The 19681-nt window shown below is 33.7% G+C and overlaps 1 protein-coding gene across 4 annotated transcripts in view; it reads right to left on the bottom strand.

Moving 5' to 3' along the window:
- The window catches only part of EPC2 (enhancer of polycomb homolog 2), a 113505-nt gene that overhangs the window by 12758 nt on the left and 81066 nt on the right, over positions 1 to 19681 (bottom strand). For 2 of the 4 annotated variants that reach the window (XM_081052629.1, XM_081052630.1), the window contains exons 5-10: positions 15306 to 15454; positions 14406 to 14538; positions 12080 to 12271; positions 9023 to 9112; positions 7642 to 7787; positions 7187 to 7530 (exon numbers count right to left, since the gene is read on the bottom strand). In XM_081052629.1, coding sequence (XP_080908755.1) covers positions 7187 to 7530; positions 7642 to 7787; positions 9023 to 9112; positions 12080 to 12271; positions 14406 to 14538; positions 15306 to 15454 — 1054 coding nt within the window. The remainder of the gene's footprint in view (positions 1 to 7186; positions 7531 to 7641; positions 7788 to 9022; positions 9113 to 12079; positions 12272 to 14405; positions 14539 to 15305; positions 15455 to 19681) is intronic. The other 2 variants (XM_081052631.1, XM_081052632.1) reach the window with 1 other exon arrangement.

The raw sequence follows: 19681 nt of genomic DNA, 5'->3' as shown, positions 1-19681 counted from the left end.
TTTTTCAATTATTTACAAAAATGCTGTTAAAAGGCTTGTTTCATTATGCATTTATAAACCTGTGTCTAGTATTTTGAAACAAAAGAAATTTGTTAAAAACAGAAAAAAAAACCTGTGGCCTCAATAACTAGAGCATCACACTTAGGAGAGAAGGGAAACTTTAAACAAAATCCTTTACTCCAGTAACAAATAATGAAATATATATTTGAAAAACACAATTAGAAAAACATTCATTCTAATGTATCTTAGTTACTTAAGCCTTGAATTTTTTCAAGGGAAGAAATAAATGATATTATGCCAACAGTATGAAAACACATAAGACAGTAAAAACTACACAGACCAGAAAAGACTATTTTTTTCCGATGGTAGGGAGAAGGCAAAAATAAAAAAAATCTTATTGTCTACGATGTTATGATTTAAAAGTTTTACTTTTAATGCTTTCTTTAAAAAAATAGTTCTTTTCTGTTATAGCTGACATTCAACATAGTTTCAGGTGTACAGCACAGTGAGTAGACATTTATATAATTTATTCAATGATCCCCCCGATTAGTCTAGCACCCACCTGGCACTATACATAGTTGTTACAACATATTGACTATATTCTCTATGCTGTTCTTTTATATCCCTGTCACTGTTTTGTAACTACTGTGCTTCCCCGAAAATAAGACCTAACCGGAAAACAAGCCCTAGCATGATTTTTCAGGATGACATCCCCTGAACATAAGCCCTAATGTGTCTTTTGGAGCAAACTTAATATAAGACCCGGTCTTATTTTCAGGAAAACACAGTACCTACTTGTATTTCTTAATCCCTTCAATATTTTTCACCCAGCTCCTCAACAACCATCCCTCCCCTCTGGCAACCATCTTTGTATATGAGTTTGTTTATTTTGTTCTTTAGATGCTACATATATAAATATGATCATATGGTATTTGTCTTTCTCTGTCTTATTTCACTTAACATAATACCCTCTAGGTCCACTCATGTTGTTGCAAATAGTATGACTTTATTCTTTTTATGGCTGAGTAATATTCCACTGCATATATGTCCCACATTTTTTAATCCAATCATTTATTAACAGGCACACGGGGAGTTTCCATATCTTGGCTATTGTAAATAGTGCTGCCATGAACACAGGGATGCATGTTATCTTTCTGAATTAGTGTTTTGGATTTCTTCGGATACCCAGAAGTGCGACTGCTGAGTCAAGGAAGTTCTATTTTTAATTTTTTGAGGAACTTCCAAATTGTTTTCCATACTGGTTGCAACAATTTGCAATCCTACCAACAGTGTACCAGGGTTCCCTTTTCTCCACATGCTTGCCAACATTTGTTGTTTGTTGATTTATTGATGATGGCCATAATGACAGGTATGAGATGGTATCTCATTGTGGTTTTAATTTGTATTTATTTCTCTGATGATTAGTGATATTGAGCATCTTTTCATATATCTATTGGCCATCTGTATGTCCTCTTTGGAGAAATGCTCTATTCAGGTCCTTGCACATTTTTTAACTGGATTGTTTGTTTTATTTTGTGTGTTGAGCTGTATGAGTTCTTTACAAATTTTGATTATTAACTCCTTGTCAGATGTATCATTGGTGAGTATATTTAATTCCATTCTGTAGGCTGTCTTTTTGTTTTGTTGGTGGTTTCCTTTGCTGTGCAAAAATTTTTTAGTCTGATGTAGTCACATTTTTTTTGTCTGTTTGTTTCCCTTGCCCGAGGAGATCAGAAAAAAATATTACTAAGAGCAATGTCAGAGAGCTTACTGCCTATGATATGTTCTAGTTTTATGGTTTTCGGACACAGGCATTTAAATCTTTTATCCATTTTGAGTTTATTCTTGTATGTGACATAAAATGGTGGTCCAGTTTCATTTTTTTTGCATGCGTCTGTCCAGTTTTCACAACACCATTTGCTGAACAGACTGTTTTTATCTCATTTTATTTTCTCGCCTCCTTTGTCATAGATTAAGTGACCACGCAGGCATGGGTTTATTTTTGGGCTCTCTATTCTGTTCCATTGTATGCGTCTGTTTTTAATGCCAGTACCATGCTGTTTTGAATACTATAGCCTTGCAGTATAGTTTGATATCAGGTAGTGTGATACCTCCAACACTGTTCTTTTTCAAGACTGCTGTGGCTATTCAGGGTCTTTTGTGGTTCCACATAAATTTTATTTGTTCTAGTTCTGTGAAAAATGTCATTGGCATTTTGATAGGTTAATTGCATGGAATCTACAGATTGCTTTGGGTAGTATGGACATTTTTAAAAAATGTTAATTCTTCCTATTCATGAGTATGGTATATTCTTCCATTTCTTTCTGTTTCCTTCAATTTCTTTCTTCAGTGTCTTACAGTTTTTTGAGTACAGGTCTTTTACCTCCTTGGTTCAATTTACTACTAGGTATTTTAATTTTTTTGATGCAGTTATATATGGGATTTTCTTAATTTCTCTTTCTGACAGTTCATTATTGGTATATAAAAAGGTAACTGATTTGAGAATATAATTTTGTATCCTGTTTTACTCAATTCATTTATCAGTTCCAACAGTTTTTTGGTGGAATCTTTAGGGTTCTCTCTCTCTACAGTATCATGTCATCTGCAAATAATGAGTTTTACTTCTTCCTTTGCAATTTGGATGCCTTTTCTTTCTTTTTCTTGTCTGATTGCTGTGGCTAGATTTCCAATACTATGCTGAATAAAAGTGGTGAAAGTGGGTACCCTTGTCTCGTTCCTGTCTTAATGAGAATGCTTTTAGTCTTTCCCCATTGAGTACGCTATTATTAGTTGTGAGTTTGTTGTATATAGCTTATTATGTTGAGGTATGTTCCCTCTATAGCCGCACTTCACTGAGAGCTTTTATCATAAATGGATTCTGGATTTTATCAAATGCTTTTTTTGTCTATTGATATGATCATATAATTTTTATGTTTCATTTTGCTTATGTGGTGTATCATGTTAATTGGTTTGCAGATACTGAATCAATCTTGCATCCCAGGAATAAATCCCACTTGATCATAGTGTATGATCTTTTTAATGTATTGTTGAATTTGACCTACTAATTATTTTGTTGAGAATTTTTGCATCTATGTTCATCAGGAATATTGGCCTTCAATTTTCTTTTTTTGTAATGTCTTTATCTGGTTTTAAAATCAGGATAATGGTGGCCTCATAAAATTAGCTTGAGAGTTTTCCTTCCTCTTGAATATTTTGGAGTATTTTGAGGACAGGTGTTAATTCTTCTTTGAATGTTTGGTAAAATTCACCTGTGAAAAGCCATCTGGTCCAAGACTTTTGTTTGTTGAAAGTTTTTTGATTACTGATTTCATTATAATAACTTGTCGGTTCAGATATTGTTTCTTCTTGATTCAGTCTTGGAAGATTGCATGCTTCTAGGAATTTATCCATGTCTTCTAGATTGTCCAATTTGTTGGCATATAGTTATTCATACTATTTCCTTATAATCCTTTGTATTTCTGTGGTGTCAATTGCCACTTCTCTTTCATTTATTTATTTATTTGGGTCCTCTTTTTTTTCTTGACGAGTTTGGTTAAAGGTTTATCAATTTTGTTTATATTTCTAAACAACAAGCTCTTAGTTTTACCAATGTTTTGTATTGTTTTTTGAGACTCTATTTTATTTACTTCCACTTTGATATTTATTATTTCCTTCCTTGTCACTTTGGGCTTTGCTTGCTGTTCTTTCTCATGTTCCTTTAAGTTTAAGGTTAGACTGCTTATTTGAGAGTTTTCTTCTTTCTTGAGGTAGGCCTGTATTGCTATGAATTTCCTTCTGAGGACTGCGTTCGCTGTGTTTCATAGATTTTGGGTAGTTGTGTTTTCATTTTCATTTGTCTCAAGGTATCTTTTGATTTCTTCCTTGATCTCACTGATGACACATTCAGTAGCATGTTATTTAACTTCCATGTGTTTGTGTGTTTTTCAGTTTTTTCTTGTAATTGATTTCTAGTTTCAAACCATTGTGGTCAGAGAAGACACTTGATGATTTCAATCCTCTTAAATTTGAGACCTGTTTTGTGTTCTAACATGTGGTCTCTCTTGGAAAATGTTCCAAGTGCACTTGAAAAAAATGTTATATTCTGTTTTGGGATGAAATGCTCTAAAAGTATCTATTAATTACATCTGGTCTAGTGTGTCATTTAAGGCTGCCGTTTCCTTGTTGATTTTCTTTCTGGAAGATCTGTCCATTGGTGTCAATGGATGTTAAAGTTCCCTACTATGATCATATTACTGTCAATCTCTCCCTTTATGTCAGTGAGTATTGGCTTTAAATATTTAGATGCTTCTACGTTGGATGTATAAATGTTTACAAGGGTTATATCCTCTTGTTGGATTGATCCCTTTATCATTATGTAATGTCCCTCTTTGTCTCTTACTGTACTCCGTTTTTAAAGTCTTTTTTGTCTAAGCATTGCTACCCCAGCTTTTCCCCCATTTCTATTTGCATGAAACATCTTTTTCCATCCCTTTATGTTCAATCTGTGTGTGTCTTTTGATCTGAAGTAGGTTTCTTGTAGACAGCATATGCATGGGTCTCCTTTTTAAAAATCCATTCAGCTATACCATGTCTTTTGATTGGAGCATTTAATCCATTAAAGTGATCACTGATAGATACATAGTTACTGCCATTTTATTATTAATATATATGTTTTCTCCCCACCCCACCCTTATTCTTCTTAAAGAAGTCCCTTTAACATTTTTCATAATACTGGTTTAGTGGTAATGAACTCCTTTAACTTTTTCTTGTCTGGGAAACTCCTTATCTGTTCTTTGATTCTAAATGATAGCCTTGCTGGTTAGCGTAATCTTGGTTGTAGGTCCTTACTTTTCATCACATAGACTATTTTGTGCCAATCCCGTCAGGCCTGAAAAGTTTCTGTTGAGAAATCAGCTGACAATCTTATGGGAGCTCCCTTGTAAATAACTAGCTGTCTCTCCCTATATGTCTCTGACTCCTCCCAAGTAACTGTCCCTCCACCAGAGCCCAGGGTGGGTGCCTGCCAGTGAGCGAGTCTGTGAGGGGTGGGGTGACGGGCCTTTAAGAGGACATCTGGGTTTCCAGCCACCTTCTGTCTCACTGGGACAAATGGATGGAATCCTCGCTGATTTTCACTGCCAGATGTAGTGGGGACTCTGCTTCCCCACAGCAGTACTTCAGGCTGCGGAGCTCATTCTGGGGCTGAGGTATCTCGCTCCTCTGCGAGAGACCTCAGAGGCCAAGATATCCCTCCTGATTCTTAACCGCCACATGCAGGTGTGGGGCTGGCCATTCTGTCTCTGCCCCTCCTACCAGTCTCAAGGTGGCTTCTTCTTTATAGCCTTAGTTTTAAGACTTCTGTTCAGCTAGACTTTTGATGATTCTCCAGGTTAATTGTTCTACAACTTAGTTTTAAGTTTAATGTGGTCATGGGAGGGGGCAAGCACAGCATTTATCTACTCTGCCATCTTGGATTCCCCCTTCTCTTGATGTTATGATTTTTTAACATTTGTGATTTAAGTTCCCTGAGAAGTGCATAATATTATTGTGATATTTTAAATGCTTATTTTATGCTCATGTACGGTAGTGTCATAAAATTCTAGAACTGATTATGAAATTATTTAAGTTACATTAAGTTTTATTCTGGATCAATACATATAGAGTATTGATGATACAATAACATATGCAGCAAATACACATTTTCTGGAAAAGAGGTTAAGTCAAACAGATCTGATGTTTATCAGGAATGTACAGTAGAAAGCTGTGAATATGTGGGCATGTTCAAGCTGAAAAGGAACATATAAATCATTTTTTTGGTATAATACACATTGCTAGAGAAAAAACTCACTCTATGGTTAAATCTAATTATAAATGCCTACACTGATATGTTTTTAAACTCCCTTTCTGGCAAAAAAATATTTAGAGTAATTTTTGGTACAGGAATTCCAGTTCAGCTAAATAATTTGAACAATGTCTTAAGAGTTGGATGACGAAAAGATCTGACTTAATATTTGTCAACTTCCTACTATCTTTAGATTTCTAAGTATCTTGTCACCTCAAAATCATACTAGGTATTTATCCATTTCAGTTTCAAAAGATCATTCTACTTCACAGACTCATGAACTTTATATAACAGGATGACACTTCCCTTACCTAAGTTTCTTTAGGAGAAAATTAACCCACTAATTTGGAGAAATGGTATGCCAACTTCCAATCATTCAAACAAATCCAATTTTCCATTACAACCTTTAAACAGATAAATGTCTAGGTCAAGTTGGAAAATAAGCAGTTCGGTAACTAAAAAACACTGAACACCACTGAGACCAAATTTCAAGCTAAAATGATTTAAAATCATTTTAAAGAAGTTTAACATAATTTTCCGTACTAAAACGCACTATCTAGGAAATACTTTAGAATACATACACATACTTTTTACAGAAAAAAAAGTCAAGGTAGTCACATCTAGTTTTCTCTCTGGATACCATGCATTATTTGCAATGTATACATTATACGGGTATTTATAAATTATACATACTTGCATACATATGATAGAGACTATCTATAAAAGGAAACAAATCAAAATTACATTTTAGATTCTCTAGATATAATACATTATTTACAATGTACATGTCATAAAAATATTAATTTGAGCAATGTCTCTTAAAATAAAAAAAAACTTCCAATCTCAATGAGAGGTAAGTTATCAGATACAAATTTTAACTATTCATAGGGAGGCCCTCAAAAATCATTTTTCAGAAAGAAAGCTTCCAATGGTACTCTCGAGGAGCAATGCCTACATTTAAGCAAAGTTAATACATAAAAACGAAAATTGTCTTTAACAGAAGCCGACAGTATTGTGCTATGACGCTCTTGTTTGCAGCTTATAACCACTTTGTCCATAGGGAACCCTATGCATTCTGCCCACACATTCACCACAGCAGGCACACACTTTTAAAGTGTAAGTCAGTAGTTTTATAGGTATCAGGACATTTTGGTTAAAATGTAAACCACTATAATTAGGTTTAGTTTCTTAGGTTGGGGGGAAAAAGGAGGTTAAGATAAAATTGTTGTCCTCAGTATGACTATGCAAATGAACCTTCAAAATTTACCCTGAGAATTTCCTGAGTATATAATAAAAATTAAAGAGAGAACAGTAGGATATACCTTTAACAAAGTGACAGCTTACCTGATATTCCATTCTTGCTGGTGTTCAATAAAGCTACCGATGCTGCAGAAACTCTTTTACTGTTCACAGTCTGCCCTGGTTTTCTTGAGGTACATTCTTCACTATCACTGTCCTGTACATTTAGTATCCTTGGCTGGAAACACTGTAGTCGACATGATCTGATATTGCTTAATATTTCAGAAAGGGACAGTCTATTTTCACAATGTTTACTGGAAGCATTGGTCCGAGAGAAATTAGAAGAAAAGTCTATAGTTTGGGAAGAGCTTGAAAAACCATTCAGCATTTCAGGGTCTATCTGTTTCAGGACTGGGTCATGTTCTGTGGATATTCGGTCCATTATGACCCTGAAAAGTAATAAATATAAAACCAAATATTATCTGGAAGAACTTTAACATTTTCTCTGTATCTTCTCTTCCTGCTTGTAAACAAAATCCAGGCCAAAACGAATAGTTTACCTTCCACCTCTGCCAATTCGCCTCCTTGCAAATCCTATACATCTTCTTGGGACTGTGAGTGTTGTAAGGCAATGCCTGTATCTCAACTTATCCAAATCTGCCAATTCTGAATTTTCCAATGAATGGTTAGCTTGGTCCAAACGAGGCTGCAAAGAAAGAAAAAGAAAATTAAAACTCTGAGTAACTGTGAAATGACCAAAAGCTAAGTCATGATAAAAAGAAAGTAACTACAGCAACAGAACAATTAAAATTTGATATAAACTGTAAAATTGAGGTTTAAATGATATTAACTAGGCAAAATTTTATAAAATTGAATCAAGAGCTCATACACCAAATTAACTCAAACTGAATTTAGCTTATAAATACATTTAGGATATATTTTAAAAAGGAATACAGCTTTAAAGAATAATATGGCTTTTTCCATGTCGAAAAGTAGAGATAGTGAAGGTGGTAGTTTATAGGCTTCCTACTGAGATAAACTAGAAGGAAAATTTTTTTTGGACTCAAAATTGCACTTGAAGCATGTACAGGTCAAGCTGACACTTCCTCTTTACTTTTAAGAACACAGTCCATTTCTTTGCCTTCCCTTTCCCTTTCTTATTCTGTTTTTCTGTATTATGCCATTTTCATAATAATTTCCCCTTTCTCTCATCAGCCTAAGTTGTAAACAGCTCCCTACCTCTTCTACATTACACACAAACCCACACCCTGAAACAATTCTAAGTGTATATATTTACCATAGTGCAATAAGACAAACGGTGTCCACAGCCATATATAAAAGCCATCCTCATAACTCTTATAGTTACTCCTTATGTGAAAACCTGAGCATTTGGGAGTAAGGGTCATTCCTTGATATAATACTGTACCAAAACTTGACTTAATAGCACAAAGTAATTTCTAAGTGTGTCAAAAGTTATGAATATAATTCTTAGATAAAATATTGCCATGAGGAAAATTTTCAAATGATCCCTTTGTGATTGATACTTACTGGGTATATATCCACAAGATGGGCTTGTCTAACAGTAAATTTCAATAAACACTTAGCAGTCATCAAAGCCTCAATTAGAGATTCTGGGCTTACCTAACTTGAGCAATGACACAGTAAGTATTTTTTGTAATTGCTGAATTACAGCTATAGTGAAAGCCCAAAGTGAAACTAGATTTCTAAAATATGAGGAATCATCAACTTCCAAGTAAAGGATTCAGATATTCTTTGAAAGAACTCAGTACCTTTGAGTATCTTTTACTAGTATTTGCATAGCAGATATTAAATTAAAAATGATGATGGATTTCCCATTTTTAGATCCAGACTAAGTCACTTTGATAAGAGCTATCTGTTAATTCCAGTTCACAAAAACACCACAAAAAATAAAGTTCTTACAGCATAATACTGGCATCCTGCTCGCCTCCTGAAAGCACAGGGACCGTCAGGATCATTTTCTTCCTCAGGTTCTGATACTGGGGATGGTACCTAGCAAAAAGAGGCATGAGACATTCCATTTAAGAGTTATCAAAAGTCAATAAACCAATCTTTGTAATGGTCTAAAATTAGAATCTGATTACAAAGAGTAAATCACTCCTGCATTACATGTAGTAGGCAGTGAGTTCTCTAAAACATTTAAAGACTAGCAAAATTTTTCTATGGGTAAAAATGATTATTTTTAATGGATTATATCTTGCAGGTAAGTTCACGTGGTATTGTTTAATTGCTTCTGATCATGGAAGTGCTACAGACTTAAAAAGAATCAGTACAATTTTTATATATCCCACTTATATTTTGTAAATAAAGTATGTGGTCATAAATACTTTATTATGATAGTTATGCTTCACCTATAGGTAGTTGTTGTTTTATCCAATAATATTATCTCTTGGTAATAAAGGCAAAAACTAGGTAGGAAAAACAGGCTTATGAATAGCTCCCCCACCCCAATAAAAGCTATAAAGGCCACATATTTTATTCAAAGGGGAGTCCCTTATTTCCCCACTAATGTTTTCTTAAAATCAGTTTTTAAACTTAGCAAATCAGAAGCAGAAAACCAGAGAGGAAAGAAGACTTGCTAAAGGTAAGCAGGTTGGTTGCAGAGAGAAGTGATAAAAATCCACAATCTGACAGCAAAAGAATGTATATTAAAAAGCATTCTGCCTGGGACCATGTGATATTAGGTCAAATCCCTGTACAATCTGAGTGGACCCCTAGGGTGGCACTGATATATTAACAGCACACTTTACAAATGTCATCCAAAACAGACTACATGATATGCAAATATACTCTGATAAGGCAGGGAAATAATATGGTTTTGATAAATTTCTACCCATGATGGTTAAAATTGATAAAAAAAAGAAGTTTTGGTACTTAAGTTTCAGTTGTTTCGCAATTTCACTTTGGAGTACATCTCTCTTTCTGACAACGCTGGCTCATACAAATTTACTTGAAAATTTTGAACCTCACAAATCCCTCTCTTCCTATTTTGAGAGGAAAAATGTTTTCTCCACATTATTTCCAAACTGTGGTAATTACCACTGAGCAGGGTCATCCAGGGGAGAAAGGCATTTGTTTGAGGTTCCAATATACCTCCACCAGCCCTAAGGGGGAGACACAGAAACAGTAAGCTAGGGCTGATTCTTCTTCCTGGGGAACTAAGCTCCAAACCTGAAACTTGAAAGGAAATCCTAAATGTGAATTTTACACTTTGGTTCCTTTGCAAATCATCTACCTCTTTTAAAACACACATAGGAAGTGTCACAAAGTCTTAAAAATTCTTTGCATAAAGTATACCACCCTTTCCTCTCAACCACCATTCCCAAGGAGTGGATTTCAGAATTTAGTCTGAGACACAGGAAGAGACCGCCATTTTAGGAGAATCAGAAGCATGATCAAGAAGAGACAGGGTTTTTAGTTCTGCTCTGCTGCGAACGTTGGATAAGTCTGGTTAAAATGAAGAACCCTTTATGCATGAAGAATATATGACTAGTATGTTGAGTATGCCCTACTATCAGGGTGGATAGACTGATTCTAGCAATAAGGGAAAAGTTTCTACAGGTCAGAGTATCCCATGGCATCATTCTTAAATGGCAAAACATCACAGGCTCTCATGAGCACCACCGATGTAAGACTAGCATGTCATATTGACTTAAAATTCTTTAATAATTTCCCAATTACGTGTAACGTAGATAGAGGTCATTTGCTAGACCTCTATCAGCTAAAACTCCAGGCATCATTCCATCATCCTTTCTTCCCTTTGTGTTTATGTTCCAGCAATGCCAAATTACTAGCCGTTGTCTCTAATGTGCTGTTTTCTCTGCGTAGGGCCCTCTCCTTTCTATCTGGAAAACCACTACTCGTTAGGACATTATTTTCCTCATTCCTTCAAAATGGTCATTTAATTAATGTTCCATGGCTATTCAAAGTCCTACCTGAATATAACTGGGTGATCTTCTGACAAAAGTAATGAATTATTTCATTAAGTGCTTTTCAAAAGCACACTAAATTAAACATATCTTTGTGCATTTGTTAACAATGCACATGAATGCTAAACTATTATCTAGGATAGGAAACCTATATCAGACAAAAGAATAAAAAAATGTATAATCTAGCCAAAGGACACGTTTTATGTAAACTCTAGATTTTAAACAGTTACAACAAAAAAGTGTTTTGTTAACAGTCTTGCTTCCAAATGTATCTATGATACTGGTTTTTAAATTTGTTTCTTTTAAAGCAAGTCAGAATGTTAAAATATGATAAAGCCTGTTTATTATAGTATTTTCTTAGGTTGCCTATACCATACAGAAAAGGAAAAAAAAACACCTGGATATTGCTAGCCCAGGTGCTAAACAATATATATATTTTTAAAATTCATCTTTTAACATATGAAATAAAGGTCTTGTTTTAAAAATACCATGTATGAAAGTAAAATTAAGATTTTAATTGCAAACATTTTGCTATAAAACTGTTACAATATAAACCAATAAATTATCTTCACAAGTTAAAACTTGAACCAGATTTAGAAGAATTAGATTTAGAAGAATCTTCTTTATAATCAAATAGTTATTGTCAAACAAATCAGCAAAATTAACATTAAAAGTTGTTAAAAGCAATGCTGGTAGAATATGCTAAAAAGGGTTGTGAATATTTACAATTATGTATTAGATGCCTTAAAATATTGATAATCTTTGGTTTAGTAGTTCCATTCCTAATAATCTATTTTAAACACAGAGCGCAAAGATAGAGATGTTCCATAACAAAATAAACTCTATCCTACTGATGGAAAATAACAAAAAATACCATTTCAGTGGCTATATAAATATTGTGGAAAATGTTTATGCTATACCATTAGGTGAAGAAAGCAAGAATCAACTCTCAGATGTCAATTATGTTTTAAAATATAGCAATATAGAAGACTAGAAGGAAATGTCTTTAAAATAGTTTTAAAACAAGCACCTGTGGAAATTCATCTTCATCTGAGCTGTGAAAGTCATATTGCTTAATGTCACTCTTATTGATCACAGGCAATGTCTCAGGAGTGGGTTGCTGAGATGTTATCAAAGCCTCTGCTTTAGGCTTCTTTGGGTACTTCTTCTTTTGACGAACCACATCAGAAGCCTCTTCTTTCAAAGACAAATGATGAGGGTGCTGTTTACATGACGATTTTTCCCCCAAAGGAAGAAATGAAAATCATTTTAGAAATCATGAAAAACTATACTGCTCTTTGAAAAACATACATTTTTACCAGGAGGTAATTTTATTTACTGTTTTTAATATGTAAAAATTATGTGATCATAAATTGCAAAATGTTTTATTATCTGCAAGATATGATAAAAATAATTATGGTACTTAAGTTTGCTTTTTATATTGTTATTAATTCTTACACTAAGATGCATGATTTTTTAAAAAATTGCTTTATTATGCAATCCAGCATTTAAAAAGTATTTTAATTTCATTTAAATCCACTGTACCAATGATGAAAATTAGTAAATTTTTATTTTTAAAATAACTTGAATTAGATTATGAATTCACGAATTCATTTAAATGCTTACTGCCAATTTTTTAAAAATGTCAATTTTTGGAGAAAAAATAAGCTTATGAACTAGGAAAAAAACCTTCGCTTTTTAGCATGTAGAATCACTGCTGCAATAGAACAATAATCAAACTGTTCTCAAGTACCCCAGAGTTTGGCGTTGGTACTTCAGAGGCCATCTGGCAAAGAGACCGGCTGATGGGGTGGGTTTCTAGCCCCCGCCTCTCCTCAACAGAGCAGCTCTGTTTCTGTTTGAACATACAGGCATTCCTTTTAATAAAAGGGACCTACCCCTTTGAAAAGTTTGAAAATGACTCTTTTAAGCACCAAAGTACAAACAAAATGAAAGGTGTAAAAATATTTAGGAAGTTATACATTTCCCCATGTAACCCAGATTTTTGTTAAAACTACTGTAGGGTCAAAAATGGTACATACAATGAAAATGCTGCTGAAATGCCAAATTATTTAGTGAGATATAAATTGTTTCATACAATGGGTATAGCCACAACACCAAAAAGAAAATCCCAACTTCTTAGAAACTACCTATACCTTAAGGTGGGATGTGTGACAATAAATATAATTGACTATGAGTAATAGGGGAAAGCAACAATGGATGCAATCATATCTCTAAAATTAGTATTTAAATATGATGAGTGTTTATTCTTAGAGATGAAAAAAATCAATGTATAATAAAGGCAGATTCTATCAGTAATTTTGGGTTGAGATTTTTATATTCTGTGCCTACGAATCACATACCTCAGGAAAAGAACTGATTTATGTACATGGATTTTAAAAATAACTTACCAAATGACATTTATTACATCGATAATATTTTGGCTATAGAGGCAAGTGTGATTTAAAGCGAATCAGGTAGGTGGGCTAGATGCCTGTGATTAATAAGAAAGAACTCTGATGTTTTGAACTGACATGAATTGAATAAAAAAGGAGTTTTCCTGCTCCACATTCTTGACCTTTAAGAATGAACCCATGAAAAATGAGGATTGTGTATATTTTTAAAAGATGAATTTTCCACAAACACCTAAGTCACTTTTTAAATCTTGCTACACAATAAAGCTCTATTGCCTAATGCTTTAGTCAATACCTGTTTATTGGTTAAATCTAAGCTCCTAAAATTAAAAGTCTAATTTTTGTGTATCTATTGAATACTTGAATGTACCACGTGAATATTAAATAAATATAATTCTTTAGTCTAAGAGACTAAAGGAATCACTGTATCTGACTCTTTATGAGGAAGAAATTGTAATCTAGAAGTTAGAGGACTTTTTCAAGTCACTCACAGTAGACAGCAATGGATAAACGCTGGTTACAGCAATAATGATGAGAACAAGAATAACTTACAATAGTCTCAATAAAGAAAGCATTAATTTTAGATTTTGATGCCTGCCAGTACGATGCAGGATCTGCTAAGGATAGTGATAATAATTAAAGTTTACCCTTATTCTCTAGGGAAGCAGACTGCATAGTGGAAAGCACATGGTCCCTGGACTCAAACCTAAATCTGCCACTTATTGGCTAATTTGTCACACAGAAGTAAATTGATGTCAAAGGTTGTTATAAAGACTAATGAATCATACTTATCTCAAATTCCTAGGAAAGTGCTTGACAAATAGTAAGAACTAAATACATGTTCATTACTTTCTTCTTTAACCAAACTATACCAAGACAACTGCAAAAACCAATAACTATGATCTATATTACCATACATGCTTCTCCCCGGAGAATATTCACCTTAGTTTTACATTCTGGGACTTTGTGATGATTTCCATTATGAAGAGTTGCTGGAGTGGCATATAACTCTTTTTCAGATCTATTGATTTTCACTTCATTAAGGATTTCACCACCATAGTCTCCCAAATGATATCTTGAAAAGGTAACAAAATATAAAAAAATTAGCATAGCTTAAAAATAAAGAAAAACTAACGATACCTCAATTAATTAGAATACAACTAATCAAATAGAGCCAACAATTAATCTGAGTATTCCTAAAAGAGAAAATTTATAGGAATAAAGAAGCTCATATTTGGGATTTAGTAAATAAAACAAAACAAAAAAAATCTCCAAGGTACACAGAAGACAAATTTCTCGTATATTTTATATTTTGAAGCACCAGGAAATGATGTTTATAATGCTTACCTCAGGAATCACATAAAATTCGGTTAGATTTAGTATAGTCTGATTATGTAGAAAAATGACGATTACATTAGAGAACAGTTTCAGAATGCATTGAAACAAAAATATTTTCTACCTAGTCAGAAAATAAAATCAATTAAACTCTCGTTTCCCTCAAATTTTGTTTAACCATAACTTTAATATAGAGAACTGGACAAAATGACCTTTAGGTTCTTTTCTAAACAGAATTCAATGATTCTGGGGGAAAAAAGTAACTGTATTGGAAGATCTATACTACACATAAAAATATCCCCCAAATTTGCACTCCAAATTATAACCCAATTAAAAAAAAACAACTAGTAACCATAATTCTTCAAGAAAATGTAGATTTTGTTAGAGAATCAATTTCAATTGTTTTAAAGTTAGCAAAAAATAAAAAACAATTCTTCTCAAATTTGGTTATATTTTGCCCATCATTTAGCTAAAGCTGGCACTAGTGTGTAATAGTATCAATATTACCTTTTTTCCACAACTTCTAAGGTTAAGTGCAATAATTCTCGTTTTGTTTTTTCTCTTCTCTTAATCATTTCCAAAATTGTTATGGCTCTACTAAACTCTCGTCTCAGTTTCAACATCTTTTCATAAGAGGCTTCATCATTCTTACGATTCTATTGAAAATAATGAAAATTTAAGAAGAATAACAATTAATCCAATTATCCACATTTCCAGCTTCAACAAAATCTTATCAGACCCAAATTTACTGTAAAGAAGCAAAATGTTAAAAAATCATCTAAACAGAAAATACATTAAAAAAACCCTACCCATTTAACTCTGAAAATATAAATATTAGCAACTATCTCTCAATAAATATTCAGAAAAAATGTTGCCAGCTGTTGAAAAGATGGAATGACACAGAAGGGATAATTCCAATGTAAACATATTTTTAAAAGTCCACCTAAAACAAAACCTAGTGTATCAGAAAATGTAGTACATTCATTTGGTAGCAATGTATTTTCCAATGACAGAGAGAAACAGTTCTGTCAAATCAAGGTTACCAAAAATAGCTAAAATGTGTCTCTATCCATCCATTCAGGTCTGTAACTGGGGCTGGACAGTTCAATATACTACAGTGTAAACATTTACAATGGCAAGCAAAGCTTCACTTCAGAATCTCAGATATAAAACTGAAAGTGGGGTATAAAACATCTCAAGGAATGAGATTATCATGTTTCAGTATAACACCTCACTGTAGGTTAGAAAAAAAGATTTAGTGAAAATTCCGAATTTCAGAGTATTGTTAAGAAGTTCTTACTTTGGAGTGTAGGAAAATGTCTGAACAAACTTAGAGCGACAGTCTTGTTTAATAACTAGAGAAGTCTCGGTTGTAATTAGAAGCAACTATTTGTATATAAGTTACTATTAATATAAAATATTTTGTTCAATCAAATACCCATAGAACACTTACTTTATATTAGGTATGGAACTATTTGTTTAAAAATAGACCATTGCAACTTGTCATGCTATATGTCCACACAGACTGCACTTAAATAATCTTTCCATCCTTGAATTAATAAAGCAATATGACATTAGAAAGAACCTGAAGAAAGCCATGTTTCATACTGGAGGATTATAAAAGAGAAAATAAAACTTAAGAAAGGTTCAAAGTTTTGCTTTCTTTTCTTTTTGTATAGCTTCTGATATTTGAAAATTAATCACCACCTATAAACTCAGTCCCATTAAGGTATTGCAGCAATCTCATCTTCCCATTGGAAAAAAGTAACATTACCAAGAGCAAATATTAAAGTGTCCACTCTGTGCAGGGTATTGCACATGTCCCCTATTCTCAAAAGGCTTCAAGTCTAATGAGAAGGAGACACATACAGATTCAAAACATGAATGACGATACAAGGCTACACGCCATCTGAACAACACTCAGAAGTGCACCAGCACCTTTTAAGATCGCCTCGCTCTTCACTAAGAGTTCCTCCTGACTGTGTGCCTCTGCCTGTCTCATTCATGTCCTGCTCTCTTTAGGCCCAAATAACCACCCTTCCTAATTTTTCCTTTCCTTGGTCCTATTCCTTTCTACTTTTATTTTTTTGAAATAATTTCAGATTTACGAAAACATTACAAAAACAGTATAAAGAATTCCCATATAGTCTCCATCCAGATTCACCAAATGTTAATATTTTACATATGCTTTCTTTCTCTGTATGTATATACATACATACATGCACATATATGTGGATATATATATATATATATATATATATATATGTATATACAGAGGGTGCCAAACAAATATATACATTTTTTAAGAAAGGAAAACTGTATTAGAATTGTAATACTCAATACATACTGATAACAAAAGATGAATGAATACAAGTCACATTTGACTTCTGCAATTACAAGAGGTGCTCAAAATGGTTACCATCAGTGTCCAGACACTTCTGATTATAGCAAACTACTGCTTGAGCAACGTTGACCAAAGTGTCCGCTTGTATACATTTTAATACCCAGTATGTGTATATATGTATATTAGTTATGGACTGAATGTTTGTGTTCCCTGAAAACTCGTATGTTGAAATCCTAACTCCGCTGTGTGATGGTACTTGCGGGTGGGGCCTTTGGGAGGGGATTAGAAAAGAGTGTGGAGTCCTCCAGGAGGGATTAGTGCTCTTATAAAGGAGACCCCAAAGTGTTCTTTCCCCTTCTACCATGTGAGGCCACAACAAGGTGACCACCCATGAACCAGGAAACAGGCCTCCACCAGACACCTCATCGGTCGGTACCTGGATCTTGGACTTCCTCGGCTCCAGAACTGGGAGAAATAAATATCTGTCGTTTAAGCCACCCTGCCAGAAAAATTAAGATATAATGCCCCTTTATCCTTACACAGTTTAACGTGTATTTTCTAAAATCAATGATATTCTCTTAGGTAATCACAGTACAATTATTGAAATTAGGAAATTAATGTTGACGTAATTCTACTAATTTAGATTTAACTTTTTATCAATTGTCCCATTAATGTCCTTTATAGCAACAGTCATATAAATATATAAAATATATAGCGAGAACAATTACATTTGTCGCTATAAAGGACATTAGAGAAACAACAGTCATTTTTATTATTAAAATTCATTAGTAGTAATAAATTTTTTTTCTAGTCTAGGATCTGATTCAGGATTAAAATTGCGTTTAGTTGTCATGTCTTTTCAATTTCCTGTAATTTGGAACAGTTTCTTTGTCTTTATAAGGTGATCATGATATTTTTGAATAGAGGCCATTTATTTTTATAAAATGTTCCTCAATTTGGGTTTCTTTTATGTTTTTTTACAATTCAGGTTTTACATTTTTAGTAGAATTATCACAGAAGTAATATTACCTCTGTCTCTCAAGAGTTAAATGATACCTATTTGTCCCATTACTATTGATGTTAACTTTGATCACTTGATTAAGATGATATCTACCAGGTTTCTCTAGTCAAATTACTATTTTTTCCTTTTTAATTAAAAAGTGTGCTGTGGGACTCTGTATCTTGTTTTTCATCATATTTTCCCCCATTAGTTTAGTATCCACTTATTCTAACCTTTGCCAGAAACAATTATTATTACTAAGGTGGTTGCCAAATGGGGATTTTCAAACTCCATCATTTCACTGACATTTTTAAGTTCAAAATCTACTATAAAGAAATGTGTACCTTTCTCTCATCTATCAACCATCCATTCGTTCATCTATCCATCCACATCTATCAGTATGGACTCATGGGTTACTTAATATTCTACAGTTATCCATTACTCCATTTATTTTGACAGTCAAACTTTCCCAGGTCTGATCAGTGGAGTCCCCCTTCAAGCTGGCTCCTGAGGCCTTCTGACATGGCTCCGACATTCTTCGGTCTTCAATCATACTCTTATTTTCTGACATAGCAGAATGTTCCAAGCTTATCTTGATACTTTCCCAGCCCCAGACCTGGAATCAACCATTTTTCTAATGAACTCTGGTTCCTTTTAATGGAAAACGTTCTTTAAAATCAAAATCTACAGGCTAAGCGCGCCCACTACTACTGAGTGTCACTGCTTCTACATGCTCTCAGCAAACAGAGCTAGGAAGTAAGTACTGTATATACACATGCACAGGTCTCTATCTAATTCTAGCTATAGCAGTATTAATATCCATAAGTTCATACTTTCTCCTTTTCTATGCTTTTATCATGGCCTTACTCCTGTATTCAGATCTGCTTCCTCTCAACTGCCGATTCCTTTCTTCCTGTTCCAGTTACATACTAAGTTTAAGTTCAGACCTACTGCCAAATCTCTAGGGAAATGGTTCTCAAACGACTGCACTTTACAATTAACTATTGATCTTTCTATAAACAAAGATAATTCACAGGTGATGGTTATGTGCAACCAGACCGAGAACCACTACCCTGTGAGTTTCCTCTCCTGTCTAACTTGCTTCTTCTGGGCCATACAGAGGAAGGAGAGATCGCACAGATGCTAACAGTTGTATCTATGAGGTTACATGTATTAAATGTAAATGCTGAATCAAGACTTCCCAATCAGTGCATTCAGACATGCTGGTGCCTTAAGACTACCTCATTTAAAAATGTCCTCAAGTACTTAAGCACTCCCAAATTAGTTTAGTGAATTAAAATTAAATTCTAGACTACTAATCAAGTATTTCAGAAGTGCTTTACTTTCACCTTTGCATCATCTACCCAAGTGTCTTTAATTTTGTGGAAATAGAAAAGGAAGCAGAGAATCTCTGTTAGCTGCGTTCATTTTTGCCTCCCAATGCTTGCCCACCTCCTAAACACCGAAGGAGTATTTATTGTTGATTGCTTTCCCAACTTTCTCATTTTGAAACACAAGCATTTCTAACCAGCAACACCA

Source organism: Rhinolophus hipposideros (genome assembly GCF_964194185.1).
Source record: "Rhinolophus hipposideros genome assembly, chromosome: 6".
NCBI classification, from domain to species: Eukaryota; Metazoa; Chordata; class Mammalia; order Chiroptera; family Rhinolophidae; genus Rhinolophus; species Rhinolophus hipposideros.
The sequence above is the reverse complement of the archived record's forward strand: the minus strand, read 5'-3'. Positions and strand labels throughout refer to the sequence as shown.